This window comes from Pleurodeles waltl, chromosome 2_2 (assembly GCF_031143425.1).
Source record: "Pleurodeles waltl isolate 20211129_DDA chromosome 2_2, aPleWal1.hap1.20221129, whole genome shotgun sequence".
NCBI lineage: Eukaryota > Metazoa > Chordata > Amphibia > Caudata > Salamandridae > Pleurodeles > Pleurodeles waltl.
Window position 1 is genome coordinate 1,133,353,841 of NC_090439.1, and position 24,093 is coordinate 1,133,377,933.

A 24,093-nucleotide genomic window follows, 5' to 3' on the forward strand; every position below is an offset into this window, starting at 1 on the left:
AAGGATACCAAATGGGGATCAATCCTTTTAAGGTTCAAGCTTGAACAACCTACAGCAGCTAGGAGGAAGCCCTCAATACCACGGACATCTCCGTATGTAGTATTGAGGTGCCTTTAGCACCTAGTTAGACAGAGGTACTCAGGAGGATCCAGAAATTGGTGCCTGACCAAACGCTGGCAGCGCCATGTCGCAGTGGCTCTCATTGTATCAATGTGGTTGCTGGATTTTGACGGCAGCATCACCTGAATTGTGGGGAACTGAGTCAAATCCCACACCATGTGACAACTGTTGGCCTAATCTGTTTCTGACCAGCTACTAGCGCCTCTTCTCTGCACAAGAGCAGGGACGATTTGTGACAACTGGGTGCATGACATGGTGACTTCTCAGGGAAATTATGGTGGATCAGATCTCATCCTTTTCTCTCAGTTAGTCTCACTCATGCAAAGACAAACAGAGGCAGAAAATGGTTCAATAAGATTTATTGACTCAGCTGCGTCTTAGATAAAATGGCATGAAATGCAATAATAAGAATGATGAAACATACTAGAAGCAAAATGGTGACAAGAAAAGTGAAACACAGGAAAAGTCCCACCATACTATCACTATGCACAATATATGCAATTCCTACCTAAACTATGTTAGAGCACAGCAGGATGAGCCCTAATCCACCCTTTCAAGATCCCCCCCTTGGAAGACATTATCCCCCATACTGGAGTATGACAGTAGTGAAAAAGCCTGTTAGCTATACAGACACCATCCCCATGTGGGCCAGGGAACCGGTTGTCTCATCAAGCAGCAGTTACAAAGTCAGACAGAAAGTGGTCATGGTCATCTGGCTGTAACCTCCCTCTAACGTGCATGGGACAGGGAAATCTTTTCATAATAAAAGAACTGGTGTTCTGAGAAAATCTCCCCACATAAAAATATGTGTGTTTCTGTGAATGTTAGAGATGCAGTGTAACACTTGAGCCAGCAACCCTATTTTGCTGCAGCCTTGAGGAAAGCACAAAGTGAAAGAATGTCATGGGAAGAAATGTTATGCTTTCCTAGGTGAAAGGACAACAAGATAAAGAAAATAAAACACCACCACGAATGTGGCCAATTCTAAAATGATCAAATGAAGTAACATAAAATGCTACTAGGCTAAAAGGCACAAGCAGCACGCCTAGTTGCTAAAATAACGTGACCAGAGGCATCACTAAAATGGCTCTACAACAATTCCACTGCACTAGAAATTACACTGAGTGAGGTCTCCTACTATGTTATAAGTATTTGTAGAGAGCGCAACTCACCCGGGAGAGTTTCCTGGTACTGTGAAGCAGGTGCTGCTTGGACTGAGGCAGGGCCAAGACGAGGTGAAGAGCTATGTCTTTGGTTTCTTGCAAAATTCAAGGACTGAGGAGACAGCCCTGATGTGCAGAGGCAGGTTGTTTCAGGCTTTGGGAGTACCCCTCACTGTCCTAGTCAGAACACTGTGCTTGAAAGCCCACTATACTGAACACTGTGATAGCTGCAGTACTAAACTGCACACTGCCCTGGGCCATTCTTTGCACAAGAATGTACTCAGTAATACACAGTATGCCATAGTATACAGCTCAGCGCACATTGCACAAAACAGCACACTCACTTAGATGGTGCACAGCTCTAGACAGCACATCACAAAGGACCACTGTACTTGATGTAAAGCTGCACAATAGATCATAAAGATAAAGCAAGCTCACAGTACGAAACGACACAGAAGGAATAGTTTTTTACCTGTAACTCAAGCTCTCTCGAAGGGCAATTTCTACTATAGTCATAAGCCCTGACTAGTCCTGTCAATGTGTGGGGACCCCAGAGCACTTCTTTATAAAATATCCTCTTAAGTGGGGTTGTTTGACTTTCTTCCGGTAGGCCTGCAGAGTCACTTAAGAGAAAATATTACTATGCAGCCTATAGGGGTAGGCTACAATGGCTTCAAATCTTCATCTTTAGTTCAAAAAAGGGGCCAAGAGATTACATCTATAAATAATTTGGTGTTGTTTTAGTAAAAAAACAGCATAAATATCTTTCACAAACCCTTTTTTTGAGTAACAGAGAGATGAATCAACCTAGTACAGTGTAGCCCCATAGGCTGTCATTATAAGAAGCAAAAATAGTGCCTGTGTCTTTAAGAAGGCAGAGACCACCAGTACCACATCATGCTGACCAGGTGACAGTTGCTTGAGTTCTTTTTTAAGGAGAAATGTGTGTGATGACACTTTTGGAGTACTGATGAACTGTGTCCACTCATCCAGGGAGGAGGGAAGGTTGCTTGTGATTATAATGGAAATTTCCCTATGAGTGAGAACTGGAGTTACAGGTAAGAAACTATTCCTTCTCTCATAAGGGATTTACATTTATAGTCATAAGCACTAAATAGAGTAGTAAGCCTGTCCCTGCCTGAGGTGGTGGAGAGGAGAAGAAACAACTCCCTTTCAAGCAAACAGATTCCTAAGGGAGACCTGTCCTACTTGAGCATCTGCTGTGACATCTGAATCTAAGCTGTAGTGCTTGGTGAATGTGTGGACAGATCTCCAGGTGGCTGCTTTGCAAATCTCTGGGATAGGGATATTTGTTTAATAAAGCAGTTGAAGCAGTTGTGAAGTGCTTTAACCTAGTGGCGTGAGCTTTAGGCTTAGCCAACAGTGTTTTATTAGCCTTTTGATAACATAAGAGGATGCATGAAACAATCCAATAGGAGAATGGCTATTTAGAAGAGGCCAAACCTGTATGGACCGGACAAACAACTGCTTCGATCTACGAATGTCTTTTGTCTTGTCTAGGAAGAATTTAAAAACTCTTCTTACATCCAGGGAATGGAGAGATCTTCTAGCTGGAGTAGAGGTATCCTGGAAAAAATTTGGAAGAGATATGGTCTGATTAACGTGAAAATCTGAAATAACCTTGGGAAGAAATTTCGGATGAGTTCTCATAACCACTTTTTGGAGTGGAAGATTGTATATGGTGTCTGACAACAGACAGGCTGGATTTTGCTGACCCTGCGAGCCGATGTTATTGCTAAAAGGAAAGTTGTTTTCCAGGAGAGGTGTTGCAGGAATGCTTTGTGAATAGGTTCAAAAGGATCATTCATGAGACAAGAGAGTACAATGTTAAGCTCCCAGGTAGGTGAAGGACGCCTAAGGGGAGGAAAAACCTTTTTCAAACCTTCTAGAAAATCTGGGATTTTGAAAAAAGAGGTTTGTGAAGGACATTTTCTGTAGGCAGTAAGGTCTACCAGGTAAACCTTTATAGAGAAAAAACTGGAAGCCAGATTTTGCTAGATGGAGCAAGTATGGCAGTATGATGTCCTCCTGGAAAGACGTTGGGTCCACATTCTTGGAGGAAGACCAAATGCAGAATCTCTTCCACTTGAAGGCATATGCAGAACGGGTGGAAGGTCACTTAGCCTCTTTGAGGAAGTCTATGCATTCCTTTGGCAGGTTCAAGTGTCCATACTGTACTATCTCAGGAGCAATGCACAAAATTCAAGGAGGAGAGATTGGGGTGTAGTATCCGTCAGGAAGCCTGTCCTGCATGGCGGCCTGAGATGTGGATGGGTGGACCGGTGAAGGAGGTCCATGAACCACCATTGATGGAACTTTTAGGATCATCTTGGCTCTCAAGTAGGACAGCTTGATGAGAACTGCTGGTATTAGGGTAATCTGTGGAAAAGCGTAAAGACATTTGCTGGACCAGTTGATCCATAGGGCATTCCCCAGCATCCCTGGTTGGTAATACCTAGAGGCAAAGTTTTGGAATTTTTGTTTTCTGTAGTGGCGAACAGGTCGATGGAAGGTGTGCCCTACAGATGAAATACGTTGTGAATGACGTTGTTGTGCAAAACCTACTCATGATTTTCTTGCAGAATCCTTCTGAGAGAGTCTGCGTGAGCACTCTGCACACCTGGAAGATGCATAGCAATGATCATTAGATTCCTGGCTATGAGTCATTTCCATATTGTCTAGGCTTCATGCGAAAGCTGTCTGGACCTTGTCCCTCCATGCTTATTGAAATAGTACATGGTAGTCGTATTGCCCGTTTGTACAAGCAGGGAATTGGTTTTGAAGGACTGATTAAACGCTTTTAGCGCTAGATGGATTGCGCATAGCTCCAGAAGGTTGATGTTGTATGTGGACTCTCTCTCTGACCATGTGCCCTGGATCTGGAGGTTGTCCAAGTGAGCCCCCAACCTAGAAGTGAGGCGTCTGTCACTATTGTTTGTGTTGGAACCTCCAGCTGAAAAGGCACCCCCCGAAACAGGTTCTTTGGGGAGCAGCTTTGCATGAGAAGGTAATATTATCCTGTCCTCCCAGTTGCCCGTCAGCTGGCCCCATTGGTCCGTCCTCAAGACATTCCTGCAAAGGTCGCATGTGGAGACAAGCATTCAGTGTGAGGAAGATGCAGGATGCCATTGAGCCTAGGAGAGAGGATATTGTTTTCACTGTTGGACAGCAAGCTGTCAAGAGAGAGTGAAATTTCCAAAGGATCGATAAATGTCTCTCGTCCGAAGGATACACTCTTTTCTGTGTGGATGGTCGCTCCCAGGTAGAGCAATGTCTGAACCAGGACAGAATTTGACTTGCTGAGGTCTACTTGTAGGTCTACTCTTTCGAGGAGACTGCAAGTCCAGTAGTAGTGAAGCTGAGCTTCTTGAGACGTGGATGCCTTGTTCAGCCAATCGTCTAGGTAGGGGTAGAAGAATATTTTGGTTTTCCTCAAATGGGCAGCCACCACTGCCGTACACTTTGAGAATGTTCTGGGTGCTCACTTGAGACCAAACAGAAGGACTTTGTACTGGTAGTGGTCTCTACCTACTACAAACCTCAAGAACATGCAGGGCTTTCTAGCAGTTGGAATGTGAAAGTATGCGTCTTAAAGGTCGATGGAACAAAGCCAATCCCTTTGGTGTGACTAGGGATACATTTGGTGTAAAGACAGCATCTGGATCTTTTCTCACTGAATCCACTTGTTGACTTTTTGACAAGAATGTACCTGGAATAGATTCCTGTTACTCATTGGAGAGGAGGAACAGGCTCCACCTCCTGCTTCTGTGAGAGGATGTTTACTCCTGCTTGTAATTGTGAGATTTTGAATCTGGATGGTTTTGGTGGAATGGACAGTGGGGGGGGGCTGGTGAATCTGAGCCAGTATCCATTGTGAAAGATATTCCGAATCTAGGCATCTTGAGTGATGCTTTGCCATTGTCAGGTAATGTTGGATGCTTCCTCCTACTGGAGTGGGTAACCGAAGAGGGGGAAGTAAAGATTCAGGGTTTTGACCCGGATGTATGTTTGCCTCCTTGAGCAGGCTGCCGGGTAGATTTCCCTCTAGACTGCTTTCTCTGGTATGACTGATAGAGTCATTGGTGCTGTTGCTGTGCACCGCTCTGTTGACGCCGGTGATACCAATGAGGGGTGTGAACCCTCTGGGAATAGGTACGATGTTGGTAGGGTCAGAAAGATTTTCTTTGTTCCCTGGGCCACTCTAAGCCGACTGCCTTTATAGTGTCCATCACGGTTTTCATTCTAGCCATTTCGTCATCCGTATGACTTCCAAATAGTGTGGTGCCAGAGAAAGGGAGATTTATTATTCTCTGTTGTGCTTCTGGCTTAAAGGTAGTAAAATGGAGCTGAGAATGTCTGCGGAGAGAGCGACCCTTTTGCAATACTTGTGTGCCACTAAAATGGATGATTCTGCTGCAGCACTAATAACTTGATTGGACACCATCAAACCTTCATTTAGGAGTTCCATAAAATCCTCTCTCTTATCCCTGGGGAGATGCTCGGCAAACTGTTGCATAGATTCCCACAATGACCTATTGCACCTGCCTAGAAGGGCAGTGGCATTTGTTGCTTTCATGGGGGTTGCTGCGGAACTGCACACTTTACGACCTACAGACTCCAACTTGTGACTCTACTTATCTGGTGGTACTGTAGAGGTGGGAGTAGTGCCATGCTTTTTCTTTGCCGCTACTATAATCAATTAATCTGGTGTATGATCTGTCGGGAAGAAAACAGGATCTTGCTCCGGAGGGCGACACTTCTTTTGAAGTCTGGATGGGGACCGTTTAACTGTGGCCCGAGTCAGGGAAAGACCCATGGCTGGTTCCAGGAGACCTGACACCAGTGGAAGTAGCGGTTGAGATGCTGTTCTGTTCTGAAGCGTCTCAAAAATAATTGAAGTTGTAGTGGTCATGCGTATATTTTGTTTTGCAGCTCCCCTCACCAGCACCTCCTGAAATGTTGAGATGTCGTCCACTGGTAAAACTCGAGCTGGTGGAGAGTCAGACAGTGTCAGTGAATATCTTTCAGTTGAAGTGGAGAATGTGTCAGTGGTCCGATGGCAAGATCGGGAATGTGAGTGGTGAGAATGATGACCATGGCAGTTATCTGATGAGCGCCTTGACGTATGTCAGTGCCTATTTGAGTGATGGTGCAACCTGGACCTTGATCTGGGAGTGTTCCGTGATTGCGTGGGTGGTGCCATGAAGGAGGCACATTCGGAGTTGGCTGAGCAGGTATTTGTGGAGGAGGAGGAGATGTAGGAGGAGGAGGAAGAGATGAAGCTGGAAGAAAACAAGGCTCAACTCTTGAGGAAGGGGAGTATGTCCTGCAATATTCAGAATCAGGAGAGGAATAAATGTGTCTCCTTCTCTATTCTTGTCTCCTGTAATGTTACAGATGGTGAAAGACTCCCCGACATTGATCTTCTATGCCTTGACTGCAAACTCCTCTGATGCCTCGACATCGATCTACTCATTGACGGTGATCTGTGGAGGCGTCTCAACATCAATGTTTCCCTTGACGGTGATCTATGACGACGTGTCAATGTCGATGGGGACTTTGACGGCCAGGGATAACGATGTTGCAGTATAGATGGATTTCTTGACGTTGAACGAGGCCTGTGTGTTGACCGCGACTCGTCATGTGTCGGCATTGTTCTTTGCCGCTTCCTCGACGTCGAGCCTACTGATGACGGCGAACAGGTAGGCGCCGTACCTCACATCGATGTTGATCCTCTTGACGTCGACAGGGACCGGTGTCTTTTTTGCACTGTCGTTTTCTTTCTGGAAGTAAGAGAGACAGCTGGCAGACCCATGGTAGAGGATTGACCCTCTCCTTGCCCTGAAGTCCCACCTTCAGATGAAGCTTGCTCTCTTTGCCGCTCCTTGTGCCATGTAGTCGGATTTTTGCCCTGTCTCTCAGGGTTCATCTGAAAAAAGTCCTGCAGTGTTGGCAAGACTTAGGAACATGACATGAGGGAGAAAAAAATATATATAGACTTTGTGGAGGTCTGTTTTGGCCTTCTTTCTCCCACAGACAGGGCACTTGTCAAACAAGGATGACATTTTGTTTGACAAAAAATTTCACTTTTCAGTCAGAAAAATGAAGAAACTGCTGGGGAGAAATAAAAACCATTGAGCAAAACAGTTGTCAACAAAATCTGTGAGGATTTGTGGAGAAAAAAACCTCTGAAAAGGTCAAGCTCAGTGCTCCAGGATCCTGCTGCAGGAGCCGAAAAAAGGACTAAAGCAAGTGTCACCTGCTTAGCATGATGGGATACTGGTGGTCTCTGGCTTCTTAAAGACGCAGGCTCTATTTTCACTTATATAAGACAGCCTATGGGGCTACACTGTCCAAGGGGGAAACAGTGTTTTCAACGCAATTTTTACATTGCCGTACATTTATGACGCACTTATTACCACACAAGTTTTTACCATGTATAGGCCTTTACCCCACATGCCTTCACCATGAATTCAAGGTACGTACAGGGGTTTGGGGGGGTCTCCCCCCAAAAAGATAAAAAATAACTATAAATAAACATATATTTATTTAAACTTACCTTACTTACACTTACCTTAGCTAGACTAATAATGCGTGCTAATGGCATGCGAGGAAAAAACATATGTGTGCTAAAAAATGCAGGGTAAAAAATGTGTTGTAAAGGCAAAGAATGTTTTTACCTGCGTTGTTCCATCATACAACCATCCTAGGTTCCTTCATCTCTCTGTTACTCCAAAAAAGGGTTTGGGTAAGACATTTATGCTGTTTTTACTAAAACAACACCAAATTATTTATAGGCATAATCTCTTGGCCCCTTTTTGAACTAAAGATTAATATTTGAGGTCAATGTAGTTTATCCCTTTCGGCTGCATAACATTTTTTTCTCTTAAGTGACTCTGCAGGCCTTCCCAAAGAAAGGCGAACATCTCCACTTAAGATGATATATTATGAAGAAGTGCTCCAGGGTCTATAACATACAAGGCAGCATTAACAAGAACACTGCATCATATAGAACACTGCACTAGAGAGTGCACTGCACAAAATACAGTGCACAAGACAGCTCTATCAAAAACATTGCACCGTATTGAACACTGCACTAGAGAGCACACTGTACAAAACAGTACAGTGCACAAGACATCTGTAGCAAAAACACTGCATCATATGGAACACTGCACTAGACAGCACACTCCTCAAGAAATACTGTACAAAGCAGTACAGTGCACATGACAGCTCACATTGTCCTAGATGCCACAGTTTACTAGAGATGCTCTGGAACCATATACAGCTTCTATTTCAGGTACGATTTTGCTCCTACCATTATTTTGGATGTTTTTAAATAGGAGATGTAACTGTGTGTGTGCCAACATATATATACATATTTATATATGTATCTATAATAACTGAAAAAAAACAAAGTTTATGGGGACGTTATAGTTACGCTCACATTTTAAACGTACAAAACTTAGAAATTCGCCAGTTATAGTTAGAGTTATGTCAAGTTATGACATCTTTGATAACATCATGGATAATATCAATGTCAAATTTGCAGTAAAAGTTTTGACACAAAAACAGTGCATGGCAAGGGCGCGAGTCTTAGTTACCTTAAGGCACGAGTTAGAGTTAGAGTATGTAACTAGTAACTATAAAGTCCCTGTAACCTTTGTTTTTTTCAGTGTATATCTATGTGTTTTTTAAATTCTATTTCACGAGTTAGAGTTAGAGTATGTAACTAGTAACTATAAAGTCCCTGTAACCTTTGTGTTTTTCAGTGTATATCTATGTGTTTTTTAAATTCTATTTCCTAACTATAACGTCCCTATAACCTTTGTTTTTTTCTCAGTGATTTTCTATGTTTTTTTTAACATATAGTAATTTTTTTGACTATGTGTTAATCCAACCACGCCTCGCCCTGTGGCAACCCCCTATAACCACCCTTATAACCACTAAGCCTTACACTGTGCGCGGCCTTCACCCAGGCCAGGTCTTGCGGAGGTAGCCCGCAAGACCTGCCCTACTGCCAGACCCTGCACCCAACCTACCTAACCACCCAACCCCATGCTGCACATTGCCCTTTGGCCGTATGCGACGGGAGTTGTCCGTCGCCTCTCTGGGTGTGAGAATAGCTGTGAGAGAGTGTATCTTGGGGTGAGAGTGGCTGTCAGATTGTCTAAGTGTGAGGGTGCATATGTCAGTGTTTTAGTGGGTGCGTCAGTGTGTGCATGGGTCTGTGAGGGGGTGCATGAGGGTGTCACTGTGTCTGTGAGTAGGTGTGTGACACTCTGAGTGGGTCTGTGATTTAGAAATTTAGAAATAAAAGAAAACATTTTGTTAAAAAAAAAAAAAAGAGACTAGCTGGACTCAAACCCCCAGTTCTCAGTGTGAAGGTCTGGGCTCCCCGTGGTCTCTATATATTTAATAATTTATTTATTTATTTAAATTTTTTAAATGAAAAGCCCTTACGGGCTATCTGGCAGGGCGGGGAAGCCTTAAGGCTTCTCTAAGCTGCCAATGCTTCAGCATATATATATATAAATATATATATATATATATATTACTTTTACTTCCAACAAAATGTGGTTATGCCGGCTTCTACCTGAACGCTGGTGGTGCACATTGAGGCAGTACCGCTAGCACTTAGTTAATTGTCACTCAGACTTTATCCCATTCCAAACGAAAGACAGCACTCGAAGACTGGAACAAGTCAACTATTTATTTCATGGAGGACATCCATGCAGGTTTTTATCTATATTACCTAGTGGCAGTCACCACTAGGTAGTTATAGTTAGGGCCTAGTTTCCATAGGAAAAGCGTTTGTTGACTCATCTATATCTTTGGCACCGTTTGACGAAGCTTAACAATATATATTTTTTTAAAGTGTCATGGTGATTCTTGTTGCGCATGGACAGGTCTGGCATGATCTGTCAAGCGGGGGCCAAGAACAAGTAGGCTGAAAGAAGTTTGCGTTTGCCATTTTAATTTCCATAGGATTTTTTAGACATGACTACAGGCCGAACTACTGGACGGAATTACACCAAAATTGGCAGAAAGCTAGCTGTCGGTACACAGATCACGATTTTGGCTATTAGGAGTAAATCCGTTCAGTAGTTTTTGAGAAATTTAGGGAAATTCAAACTTGTATATCTCTGGCCGCAAAGTATTCGCGAATAAAGACAAGCTTGTGCAGGGAAATTCACAGCTCTGATTGGCTGCCAACACTTCAAACCAGGAAGTGTTGGCAGCTATCTGGGACTCGGCTTGAGCTGAGTCCCAGAAATAAATAAAAATAAAATAAAAGTGGCCAGGGTAAAGACACCCTGAGCATTTAGCAAGGATGGGGTGGGTCCCTCTGAGCAAAAGAACATTTTTTGAAATTATTTTTCTGTCGTGAGTTCACAAGATTTGTGAATTCGCTGAAAAAAAAAAAGAACTTCCATGTAACCTTTGTTTTTTTCAGTGAATTTATATATCTATATATATCTATATATATATATATATCTATATATATATATATATATATATATATATGTATATATATATATATATATATAGATATATATATATATATATATAAAAACACGATGGGACTGTCTTATCTTTTTATACAAACACTAAATGAAACAAAGATGTTACACATGAGAAAGGTAGTGGCGTTCTGAGCAAGTGCAGTACATGTTCTGAGACAGGAAAGCTTGCACCAGTGCATCTGTGTTGTGAATAAGGGAAGCTTGCACTTCTGTATGTGTATGCCTGGTCTGTGTGTGGTTGTACATCTGAGTGGGGAACCACCCACTCCTGCATGTCCTGGACAAGTTCTAAGGAAGGGACGCTTGTACTCCTGTGTGTGTTAACTATTCAATCAATCAATCAATCAGTCCATTTATAGAGCGTGCTACTCACCCGTGAGGGTCTCAAGGCGCTGGAGAGGTGGGGGTGTTACTGCTGCTCGAAGAGCCATGTCTTGAGGTGTTTCCTGAAGGCGAGATGGTCCTGGGTAGTTCTTGGGTGTGCGGGGAGGGAGTTCCAAGCTTTGGCTGCCAGGTAGGAGAATGACCTTCCTCCGGCGGTGGTTCTGCGGATCTGTGGGACGGTGGCGAGGGCGAGGCTGGCTGAGCAGAGCTGACGGGTGGGCGTGTAGAACGAGAGGCGGCTGTTGAGGTATTCGGGGCCCATGTCATGGAATGCTTTGTGTGCGTGGGTGAGGAGCCTGAAGTTGATCCTCTTGTTGATGGGGAGCCAGTGCAGGTGTTTCAGGTGGGCGGATATGTGGCTGTGGCGAGGAATGTCAAGGATGAGGCGTGCGGAGGCGTTCTGTACGTGTTGTAGTCGTTTCTGAAGCTTGGCGGTGGTTCCTGCGTATAGGGTGTTTCTGTAGTCCAGTCGGCTTGTGACGAGGACATGGGTAACCGTCTTTCTGGTTTTGGCGGGGATCCATCGGAAGATCTTCCGGAGCATGCGTAGGGTGTTGAAGCATGATGATGAGACGGCGTTGACTTGCTTGGTCATCGTGAAGAGGGAGTCCAGGATGAACCCAAGGTTGGGTGCTTGATCCGAGGGGATTGGTGCGGTGCCCAGAGCCGTGGGCCACCAGAAGTCATCCCAGGCGGATGGGGATTGTCCGAGGATGAGGACCTCCGTCTTGTCTGAGTTCAGTTTTAGGCAGATGAGCTTCATCCATTCCACGACGTCTTTCATCCCTTCCTGTAGGTTGGTTTTGGCGGTGGCTGGGTCTTTGGTGAGGGAGAGTATCAGCTGGGTGTCGTCGGCGTAGGAGATGATGTTGATGTTGTGTTTGCGTGCGATGGCGGCGAGGGGGCTCATGTAGATATTGAAGAGGGTTGGGCTGAGCGAGGATCCTTGGGGTACGCCGCAGATAATTTCGGTGGGTTCTGAGCGGAAGGGAGGGAGGTGGACTCTCTGGGTTCTGTCAGAGAGGAACGAGATGACCAAGTCCAGGGCCTTTCCTAGGATTCCAGTGGTGCAGAGGTGGGTTATTAGGGTGCGATGGCACATGGTATCGAAGGCTGCCAAGAGGTCCAGGAGGATGAGGGCAGTTGTTTCTCCGTTGTCCATCAGGGTCCTGATGTCGTCGGTGACTGCGATGAGGGTGGTTTCTGTGCTGTAGTTAGCTCGAAATCCAGATTGGGATGGGTCGAGCAAGTTGTTAGCCTCGAGGAAAGTGATCAGCTGCTTATTGACGGTCTTCTCGATGACCTTGGCCGGGAAGGGAAGAAGAGAGATGGGGCGCAAGTTCTTCAGGTCATTGGGGTCTGCCGTGGGTTTTTTCAGGAGGACATTGATTTCTGCGTGTTTCCAGCTCTCAGGGAAGGTGGCTGATGCGAACGAGCTGTTGATGATGTTCCGGAGATGGGGTGCGATGATGGTGTCAGCTTTGTTGAAGATGTGATGGGGGCAAGGGTCCGAGGGGGAGCCGGAGTGGATGGTGTTCATGATGCTTCTGGTCTCTTCTGAGCTGATAGGGTCCAGGAGCTGAGGGTAGTGGTGGGGGATGCTGGTTCGGTGGTAGGAGGCGGCGTCTGGGGTCCGAAGCTGTTGTTTAGATCTGCGAGCTTTCGGTCGAAGAACGTGGCGAGGGAGTTGCAGAGTTCTTGTGACAGTGTGATGTCGTTGGAGCTGGCGCTGGGGTTGGAGAGCTCTTTGACGATGTTGAAGAGTTCCTTGCTGTTGTGGGTGTTGTTGTCTAGTCGCTCTTTGAATTATGTCCTTTTGGTGGAGCGGATCATCTGGTGGTGTTCACGGGTGGCGATCTTGAGGGCTATCATTTTTTCTGTGGTTCGTTCATTGCGCCAGGTTTTTTCGAGGGTTCGGCAGGATTTCTTAGATTCTTTGAGGGCGTCCGTGAACCATGGGGTTTTCCTGTTGCTGGTCCCGCCTGGGGGGTTCTTAAGTGGTGCGAGGATGTCGGCACAGTTGGTGATCCACTGTGTGAGGCTGTGGGCTGCGTTGTTGACGTCAGTGATGTTGGCTGGTGGGTTCTGGTTCAGTGTTGAGAGGAGCTGGTCTGTGGTGATTTTGCTCCAGCATCTGCGGGGGATTTGTTGTGTGCAATGGTGGTGAGTCTCCCATTTGAAGGTGAAGTGGACGCATTTGTGGTCGGTCCAGTGTAGTCCGGAGGAGTGGCTGAAGGAGACGTGGTTGCTGGAGGAGAAGATGGGGTCGAGTGTGTGGCCAGCGATGTGGGTGGGGGTGCTCACTAGTTGCTTGAGTCCGAGGTTGGCGAGCAGGGTGGTGGTGTTGTTGTTGTTGTTTTTCTCCAGGTGTAAGTCTGCAATGGTTTCGCTGAATTGCGTGCGTGGGTCTGTAGATGAGTTTTCCTCTGAGGGTGGTTTTGGGGTCGGTGTGAATCTGGAAGTGTACGTGTTCGGCGGCGAGGGGTGTGTCTTCGGTGGTGGTCGTGATGTTGATGGTGTTCCTGTAGATGATGGCGATCCCTCCTCCGGTTTGGTTGATGCGGTCCTTCCGGGCGATCATGTAGCCGTCGGGGTTGGCTATGGCGATGTCTGGGGCAGAGGAAGCGTTCATCCAGGTTTCTGTGATGAAGGCGACGTCTGGTGCTGTTGTGTCCAGGAGGTCCCATAGTTCGATGGCGTGCTTGTGGATGGAGCGTGTGTTGAGGAGGATGCACTTGAGGTGGTTGTTGTTGTTGCAAGGGCCGGTGGGTGGTCTGCAGGTTCGGAGGCATGTGTATTTGCAGGCTTGACAGGTGAAGGGTCCTTTGGGCTGGCTTGGTAGCAGGTGGCTGTTCGTCCTATTGTGAGTAACGGAAGCTTGTACGTCTGTGCCTCATGGACAAAGCTTGCATCACTTTTGCAAATGGAGGACCTGTTCTGAGAGAAGGACTTCCATGTATTTATACCTGGTCTGAGTGTGGAAAACTTGCCCATCTTTCTGAATGTGTTAGACCTGTTGTGAATGAGAGATACTTGCACTTCTGCATTTCATAAACATGTTGCACCTATGCCAAAAACACTACAGTGCACACAGTATCAGAATGCACTAAACAGCACACTCTACTAGACACCAAACACAGTACTAGATTGTCCCAGATAGCAGACTGCACCAGACTGCGTACCGTGCACACAGTGCAAAACACCCACTGTACTAGAAAGAGTATAAGACATCACACTGCACGAAACAATGCACTGCGCTATACTGCAAACTATAGTACACAGAGTAGAGCAGGACTGCTTCTGATTAGAAGTTCACACTGTGCAGCCTCTCCCAGTGGGAGGACTGTACTGAGGCTTAAAGGACCAGACACACTTAAGTTTCATTGTGTCCATGATCGAGCTCCACTCTGACGGGGCCCCTTAGAATTGTTAGTTATTTTTCATGACTTATACTTACCCTTATATTTCTTGATCTTCTCTGGACCCTGAAACTGCACCTCCTTACACCTGAAGGGACACACAAATCATTTTAGTGTTACAGAAGACTCAGAGGCTACAGGATCTGAAAAGGAACAACACAAACACCCTGGTACTGGAAATAGAATACTGCAATCACAGGAGCTCCTGCAGGATAGAAGTTGGTCTTTACAAACACCCACACAGGCAGGTATGGGGTATTAAAAGTGTCAAAAACTATCTCTTCCCACTCTGAATGTCCCTCTGCTCAGAACATTGCAGGGATAAGCACATGATAATACAGGCTCCAGGATATAGGAGGAGTGAAAAGCTCAGCTACCTACATACATGACCACTCTCTCTCCACCTCTGTCTGTTTATCTGACTACCTGTGTCACTTTATCTTTCTCTGTCACATCCCTGTGTGTTCCTCTGTCGCTCTGTTTGGCTCTATGAGTGTCTCTATCTCCCTCTCTTTAAGAAAGCTCAGGGGATCTCAAAGATAAATGTGAACATTCCTTGTTACTACAAACACAAACATTCATACATGCTCTTTATGCCACACTGTCTCTACTTAGTTTCACTCTCTCTCTCCTTCCCCTACTTCCTGTCTCTCTGTGTGACTCTAACAGCACACACATCACTGTAAACAATGGCTGTTACTACCCTCACTCTCTCTATCTCTCAGCATCTGTATCACTCTCTCTGTCCCTCTTTGCTTCTCTGTAACTGAATAAAATGTGTAATTACGTACACACACACATGCACGCACACATGCACACACATGTGCACATGCACACACAAACACACTCTCTCCCTTTCTTGCTCGTTAACACTCCTGCTTAGTTTGCCTTTTTCTCTCATGGTTCTCGGGATCTCAAAGGCAGATGTGAATACCCACACACACTCTATCTCTCTCTCTCCCTCATTCTCTCTCCAGATATGCCTTCCAAACTTCTAATCACTCTGACGATCTCCTGCATTTGCCTCTCTCTCTCTTTCTGTGTCTCTTTCTCACTTTCTCCCTCTCTCTCTTAGACGCCCTGCACTTGAAAATTTCAGTAGTGTTGACTATAAGTATCTGTAAAATTCTTCAGCCTGCGTCCTTTCTGTGAAAGCCTTCACCTTGGAATTACTAAATGCCTTGCATCTTCGAATCACTGAGGTCCTCCACCTTGGGATCTGTGAAATCCTACACCATAGAATGTTTGGATCTATGCACCTTAGAATCTGTAAAGACCTTGCACCTTCAAATACTAGGGATCTTGTATCATGGAATCCTTGAAGTCCTACATCTTGGAATCTCTAGTCATGATCCTTGGAATCTCTGCAGCTCTGCACCTTGGAATTTCTGGACACTTTTATCTTGGAATCTCTGGATTTCTGTACATTGTAATCTCTGGATCCCTGCACCTTTGAATAACTGAAGGCCTGTACCTTGAAATCTCTAAACAGCTAAAGATCAGGCTCATTTAAGTCCTACATCTTAGAGTCTCTGAGATTCTGCACACTGATTCTCTGGATCCCTGTACCTTTGAAACACTCAGACCCTGCCACTGGACTCACTGAAGTTCTGAAACTTGGAATTCATCAAGCCCTGCACCTTAGGGTCTATGAACTCCTATAAATTGGAGTCCCTGAGGTCCTGCACCTTGGAGTCTCTGAGGTCCTCCACCTTGGAGATTCAAAGGTCCTGCACCTTGGAGAGCCGGAGGTCCTGCACCTTGGAGTCTCTGAGGTTCTGCACCTTGGACCCTGATGCAAATTCTGTTTGTGGACATCTCATTTCAAGGCTAAGACCTTTGGTTTGACCACTTATTGGTGGCTTCTTCTAACACCTCTCTAAGATGGGTCCTCAAATCTTCTTTTTCTTGTTGTTGTGAACTACTCCCAGTTGCCGTTCTGCAAAGTACCAGAGGGTTAGCCCCTCTGTTACAGCCCAAACTGCTTTCAGATTATCCTATACTATGTGCACCGGATATTCACTCCATGCAGCTCCAAAAGTGAAATGGACCCGCTGGCAAGCAAATACTTTTCGCTCCAATTACTGCCTGTGTCTCTTTCACTCTCCTCTTTTCCACCTCCCTCCGCATTTCTCCCTCCTTCTCACTCCCTTCCTGGTCAACCGCCTTTGTCTCTTCTTCTACCTCTCTTTCTTCTTCCATCTTCTCTTTCTTTCTCAATATTTTAGTTTCTATCTCCCCTCTCTCTTCTCTGATGCCAGAAGTAAGGGCTCAGCAGCACTTTCAAAGGCTTGAGGATTGCCTTGATGCTGACCCCTGAGGATGTTGTGGGCTGGAGGGAAGTCACTGAGGGACAAAAAGGTTTCTTCCCATGAAAAGCAGATCTGAGGAACAGAGTTGGGTTTATGAAGACTGGAGGAGCCTTTTGAGGACTGGTGCGATATTACAAAAGAATGAGTAAAAATAAAAGAAGGCACAAATAGAAAACATATTCAGGTGAACTGATAGCCATATTAAAGGAAATAAATCTAACAATGAGTGGAACAGTACAGAAAGTACAAAGTGTACTTTTTATAGAATGACCAGTGGATTTATAAAAACCTGTATTTTGGAGAATACATAACATTGGTACTCAGACACAGGTACAAGCCCATTTCTGTGCTTAGTGCTCCAGTGTATGCAGGATGTCTTAATTTAACTGCTACTTTCACTGACCAAGAGCGCAATTCCTTCATGCACATCTTTATGACACTGAATGATACTAATATAATCCATGCCCATTTTATGTTTTTTTTTCCAGAACAACTGCTGTACTTCAACCACTTCTCGTTTTTATATACTTTTTTCTTTTGATGCCCTCAGTGGGTCTGAAACTGATGGTTTGATGTGAAGTGTATTACAGGTATGTAAGGTAAACATACCACCATAAGAGTAGAGCTTTGCTTTAAATTTTAATAACTGCTCTAAAGCTTTTCCCTTGGGAAAGCCCTAGTGTTAACCACAAGTGGGTGAAAAGTATTTCTGCATAGCCTTCTATACATGAAGCATCTGTGTGGAATCTACTACTATGCATAAACCTCTAAATGTGAAATATTACGCCTGAATAACAAATATAATATAATATTGTAACTCAGCAACCACATAACTTTGCGTCAGTTTGAACAACTGCAGTACAAGTCTCTTTACTATACCTGTCATTATTTCGGAATTATTGGCGTTCACATAGCTACTAATTGCCTAGAAATCCTTTGAAAATTGGGCCCACTTCAATGTTTATTAGTAATGTAACTCTGGGTACTGGGGCCACGTACAGACAGGCACAAGCAAAATCTTAGGTAGGCTCATTAAAGGGGGCATAATACTAGGGCTGTAGCCCTCTAGGTCGTGCACAGGCTCCTTACTAAAGGATGAGACAAGTTTAGGGTTTAGGAGAGGATGTATGTTTTAGACAATCCCAATGATATTTGAAGGCAAAACTGCTCCTTACAACTGAAAGGTGGACAATAAACCAACCTTACCTGTCCAGGGCACTTCTAACATCCTGCAAAACACAAAAACAGGCAGAAGGACATCAGTTTCCACAACAGATTTTAAATTCTTGCAGACATTTAGGTATTTGTTGTACAACTCAAGATAATGTAACCACACAAGCACGTACCTCAACCAACGAGACAGTAGGGTGAGGATGTCATCCCTCAACACAGTCTGTGATATTCTGAATAGTCACATGACACAGCACAAATGGGCCCACAAGACAGCAGAACTTTTAAATTCTGAATGAGGGCAGGTGACAGAACAGTCTGATATATTCTGAATGCGAGATGTATTATAGTCTAGAGTCCCTTCGATTAGACAGCATATCCTGATAGAGCTACTGCATTACTATAAAATAACTGTTGATATACCAGAGGAACAACTAGTATCCATACTCAAAGTATACCACACTAAAATACTTCTAACATTCTCATATGAAATAAAATGTACGCCTGTAAATAAACAAGGACTTTGGATAAAGCACAGGATAAGACCCTTAGGTCTCTTGTTTCTGTTAGAAAATGTCTACCCATACAAGCTGCAGCACTAGAACTGGGTATAACCAGTACTCACTAAAAAGCACTCCTGCCTCCTAAACCAGGGTGTTTTCTTTCAAAACAGGCGGATCTTAAAACTCTAGGAGAATTGGTCAATTGAGTTGAGATGAATGGCTGAGGTAATTCAGGTTAGGAAATCTTTAAATCCACGAACACCGGAGTTTATGCATTTTGGATAAAGTTTGGATAAACAGCACTGAACCTTATCAAAAAGCATGAAACCTATTGTTGATACAGCTGTACCAACGTATGCAGGCATATTTCACAATGTAACCAATCAACGAGAAACTTCAGAGTCTCAACCAGTTAATGAATGTAACCAGTGCTCATTCTATTTATTTAAGTTCCATCCAATATATCATAAATTAGAAATGTATGAAATATGTTAATATCAGATATTTCATTTTAGGACTAAAATTGAAAGGTATTTATATTTTACACTGTTTTAACCCTTTTGCTGCTAGGCCTTCCCCCCCACCCCGCTAACCTTTCTTTGGCTGTTTGGGGTAGTTCTCGCTTAGGCACCCCTACAATTTTGTCCTCCTAAATTATTGATGCTAAATTTGCATCCTTTTTTCCAACATGATGGGGATTCTAAAAGTACCCAGGGTTGTGGGTTCCCCTGGAGGGGACCAAGAAATTAGCCTAAATACAGCAACATTTTGTTTTTTGGGGGGAAAAATGGGGAGAAAGTGCTGCAGAAGAAAACGTCCACTTTTTTCCCTGCAAATGGCATCAACAAAGGGTTTGCAGTGCTGAAATCACCATCTTCCCAGCTGTCAGGAACAGGAAGACTTAAATCCGAAAAATAAAATTTTCAACCCAGTTTTGGCATTTTACTGGGACACACCCCATTTTTCCTTTTTGTGGTTTCAATCTCCCTGCAGTCAGAGGTAGAAATAGGTGTGAATCAATGGTAGATCCCAGAAGGCTATACATTTCTGAAAAGTAGACAAAATTCTGAATTCAGCAAGGGGTCATTTGTGTAGATCCTTCAAGGGTTTCCTATAGAAAATAACAGCTGAAATAAAAAATATCAGAATTCGGTCGAAAAAACAGCAACTTGTTTATATGTTTTCATTGGTAACTTCTAACTACGGCAGATTGTTCAAAGCAATATACCATTACGTATGCTGGACTCTTCTGGTTGCGGGGATATACGGGGATTGAGTGCTCACCAAGATCCCTAACTATCCAGAGCCAATAACAATTGCACCTTGCAATGGTTTTTCATTGTGTATCGGGTAAAGTAAATCATTTGGTAAAATATCAAGAGAGAAAACTAGGTATCAAGAAACCATATGTATTTGCGAAATGGGCACAAGATATAGAGTTGAGAAGCAGTGGTTATTTGCACATTTCTGAATTTTCGGATTCCAAAACTAGCATGTGAATTAGAGGGCATTTCTCAAAATGGCTTCTTTCCTACACACTGTTTTACATTTGGAAGGCACATGTGCAGAAAAAGACAATTGGTAATAACGCTTGTTCTACTATTCTGTGTTCTCCTATGTCTCCCAATAAAAATCTACCTCACTTGTGTGGGTAGGCCTAGTGCCTGTGACATGAAATGGCCCACACTCAATGTGGACACCTCATTTTTCAATGAAAAACTGACCCCTTTTATGCAATGTGCCTAGCTGTGGATTTTAGGTCCTAGCTCAGCTGGCACCTAAGGAAACCTAGCAAACCTGTACATTTTTGAAAACTATACTCCCAGGGATATCCAGGATGGACTGACCTATGTGGCTCTTACCAGGTTCTCTTACCCAGAATCCCTTGCAAATCTCAAAATGTGTCTTAAAAAACATATTTTCCTCACATTTCTGTGATGGAAAGTTCTGGAATCTGAGGGGAGCCACACACTTCCTTCCACCCAGCATTCCCCTAAGTCTCCAGATGAAAATGGCACCACACTTGTGTGGCTAGGCCCAAAAAGCAATGTGAACACATCACATATTTCCCCTCAAAACTGTGCTTTTTTTTTTAAATGTCCCAAGCTGTGGATTTTGGGCTGTAGCTCGGCCGGCACCTAGGGAAATCTAGCAAGCCTATACATTTCTGAAAACTAGACACCCAGGAGAATCCAGGATGGAGTGACTTGTATGGCTCTCATCAGGCTCCATTACCCAGAATTCCTTGCAAACCTCAAAATGTGTCTAAAAAACAGATTTTCCTTACGTTTCTGTGATGGAAAGTTCTGAAATATAAAGGGAGCCACACATGTCCTACCTCTCAGAGTTCCCCTGGGTCTCCCAATAAAAATGATACCTCACTTGTGTACGTGGGCCAAGTGCCTGTGACAGGGAAGGGTCAAAAACAGGTAGAAATTGAGGGGGAAAGAAAGCGGGTGCAAGAGGGCAGTTGTTTTTTCCATAGGTTTTTAGGATGACTCTGCTTTGGGCACCCACACAATTGGGGTAGAGTTTTTATCAGTACAAAGGGGGAAATGCTGGGTGGTAGGAATTTTGTGGCTTCCTGCTAATTCTGGGAGTTTCCATCACACAAATGTGGGCAAAATGCTAGATTTCAGGCAAAGTTGGAAGCTTGCAGGGCATTGTGGGTAAGACACTGGTGTGGGGTGCATGTGAAGCACACCACCCTGGATCCCCCCAGATGTTTAGTTTTCAGAAGTTTCTGAGTCTGGCAGATTTTTCCAGATGGCAGCGTACCCAAGTCCAAAAAGTGCATTCACTCACTATTGTAAGCCAATATTGGGAGTTAGCCAAGCTCTCCTGGACCAAAATAGTCAAATGTCCACGTCTGCCATTGGAATGAGATGCTTTAGTCCATGGGTGGGGGCAGAAAGTCTGTTGCCCTTTTAGTTGGGGTGGGGGCACAACGATGGTGGCAGGCAGCCCCAACCCCTGTATTTTTTTTTTTATTCCCTAGCATCTAGTGGGCTGATCAGAGGTCATTACCTCCATATGCCTGGGGGGGAGGCGGGGCAAAAAGACTGTGTCCCTATTTATTTGGTGTGGGGGAATTGCCATGCCCATTGTGGGCAGCCTCCACCCCTTTTTAAAAAAAAATTTACTCCCTGGCGTCTAGTGGGCTTTATCTTACCCTGGTGGGCAGATGGGGGGAATTACCCTATCTGCCCTCAGAGAGGCAGGAATACTTTGGCTCCTATTTATGTGGGGTGGGGCATCGCCATGCACAGAGTGGACAGCCCCCACCCCCCTTTTTATCAACAAAACAAATCCCTGATGTCTAGTGGGCTTTCTGGCCCCCTGGGGGGCTGATTGGGGGTAATGCCCCCACCCTAACCCCAAAAGTAGGCACAGTCTTTCTGCTCCCCCCCAGGGAGCATATGGGAGTAATAACCCCCAAACTGCCCCTGGGGGGGGCAGAAAGACTTTTCAGGGGGGGAGGAATTGCCATGCCCTTTCTGGGCAGCCCCCACCCCTAGACTTTTCTAAGAAAAAGCAATCCCTGGTACCTAGAGGACTTTCTGCCCCACGGGAGGCAGATTGGGGATAATAACCTCCATATTCCCCCCAGAGGGGGCAGAAAGACTATGCCTACTTTTGGGCGTAGGGTGGTGGCATTCCCTTCGCATTCTGGGAAACCCCTACCCTTTCCTAAATATAAAAAAGTCCCTGGTGTCTAGTGGGCTTTCTGCCCCCCAGGGGGCACATTAGAGGCTATGGGGGGGGGGCAGAAAGACTGTATTGTGCAAGCAATTTAAGGGGGAGCAAAAGCCCTTGCCCAAGGGGCTATTCCCCTCTCCCTGGTGGTCTAGTGGAGTAGATTCCTGCTTGGGGCTCACCCTCCTGATGTGATCCCCAATCAGGGATCCACTAGAAAAAGGTACCTTTGGAAAGGGTAGAGCCTGCCCTTTCCAACAGTACCTCTCACGTTGAAATCGGTGATCAGGGGGCTGAGATATGCTGAAGAAAATGAAAGGCTCATTTTACTTTCATTTTTCCCTGTAATGATGTCGGGGCACACAGCACAGAGAACCGATCGTCATTTCAGGGTGGGGATATTTTTTGCCTTGGTTGCTGGGGAAGCTCTTCCCCAGCAACCAAGGCAAAAAATATCCATATCAAACCCCTTTGAAATCCCTTTGGTGGAAGGATTTCAAGTGCCATGTGCACGGACGGCTGGGAGCAGTCCAACGCACATGAGCACTGCAGCGTCAGATGGCTCTCGGCTGTCCGACACATTTAAGGGATTAAGGATGTTCATTGTTCACCTCCATAGGAGATTTGTAGCAATAAAAAATATTTCATAACCACATTCTGAATGAGGTCACATGGTACAGCACAGTGTGATATTCTGAATGGGGATCATGTGATGCAGCGCAGTGTGGGTTTCTGAATGGGATTGTTTGACAGAGTACAGCTGTTCTTTATCCCGTGTTGCCGGGGTGTGGAATTCCCAAAGCCTGACACCCAAGACATATTGTTTGGGGTCATGGACAACACGTTTTTATGGTTATTTTGTCCATGGGACAATTAGGCTCAAACCCCTACAGCACAAACTCTTTGGCTGCCAGTTTACAGGGATAAAAACTGTTTGCAGTTGAGGTAATAGTATCCAAGTGTTTAGACTGTTCAAACTTGTATTCATGGTTCATTAATGCAGAGCCTTTATTATTAGGGTGAACACTCTAAATAAATGTTGTAACGTCACACTGCACTACTGACCGTGGTTCCAGTAAATAAATGCGCACACACACACGTTTGAAAGGTTTAATAATATGAGGCTACATATAATGCTCGCTGAGTGCTCTTTGATGAGATGCAAATGTTTGCAGAAGCTTGTAAGCAAGAATGATAATTCTTTGCTTTCAAAATAAAATGTTCAGAAAAAAAGTAGGAAAAAATGTTTTAGGTACTATTTCTTTCAAGAATCATTTAAAAAAATGTGTTAATGCAGGCTAGTATTTTAAAATATATTCGTAATGGAAAATCACTGTAACCATTTTTAACAAGATTATGGAAAGCATGAAAATAAACAAGCACTGGCAGAACCAACCGATCAGAAGGTGGTGGTCAGTCTTCTGGTTTTGTCAATGTGTGTCTTGTTTTGACATGGTTTTTGGAACAGTTTATTGTTGGAGGAGCTGCCAGGCCCTCGCGCTCGTAACAAACATTGGCAAAAAGCAAAAAAAATAAAATTGTTTGCAAAAACACACATTGCCACAGTAGTTCCTGGCACTGAACAAAACTATTTTGTGTGCCAATATGTTTCTTGTGGAAGAGCAGGATGTTATCACTCACAGTAAAGCCAGTTGATAGATAGAAAGAGAATTAGAATTTTAATAAAAGCAAAATGTCTTGGTTAAGGCGAGAACTAATTAGGGGCTCAATTCTTAAAGAAACTCACAAAAGTGCACCTATAGTGTATGTATTTACATTAT

The 24,093-nt window shown here is 44.5% G+C and overlaps 1 protein-coding gene across 1 annotated transcript in view; it reads right to left on the reverse strand.

The window, feature by feature from the left end:
• LOC138282948 (E3 ubiquitin-protein ligase TRIM39-like) overlaps positions 1-24,093 on the reverse strand; it is a 117,575-nt gene that overhangs the window by 13,547 nt on the left and 79,935 nt on the right. The window contains exons 4-5 of the mRNA XM_069221013.1: positions 18,150-18,172; positions 14,670-14,719 (exon numbers count right to left, since the gene is read on the reverse strand). Of these exons, the coding sequence (XP_069077114.1) occupies positions 14,670-14,719; positions 18,150-18,172 (73 nt within the window). The remainder of the gene's footprint in view (positions 1-14,669; positions 14,720-18,149; positions 18,173-24,093) is intronic.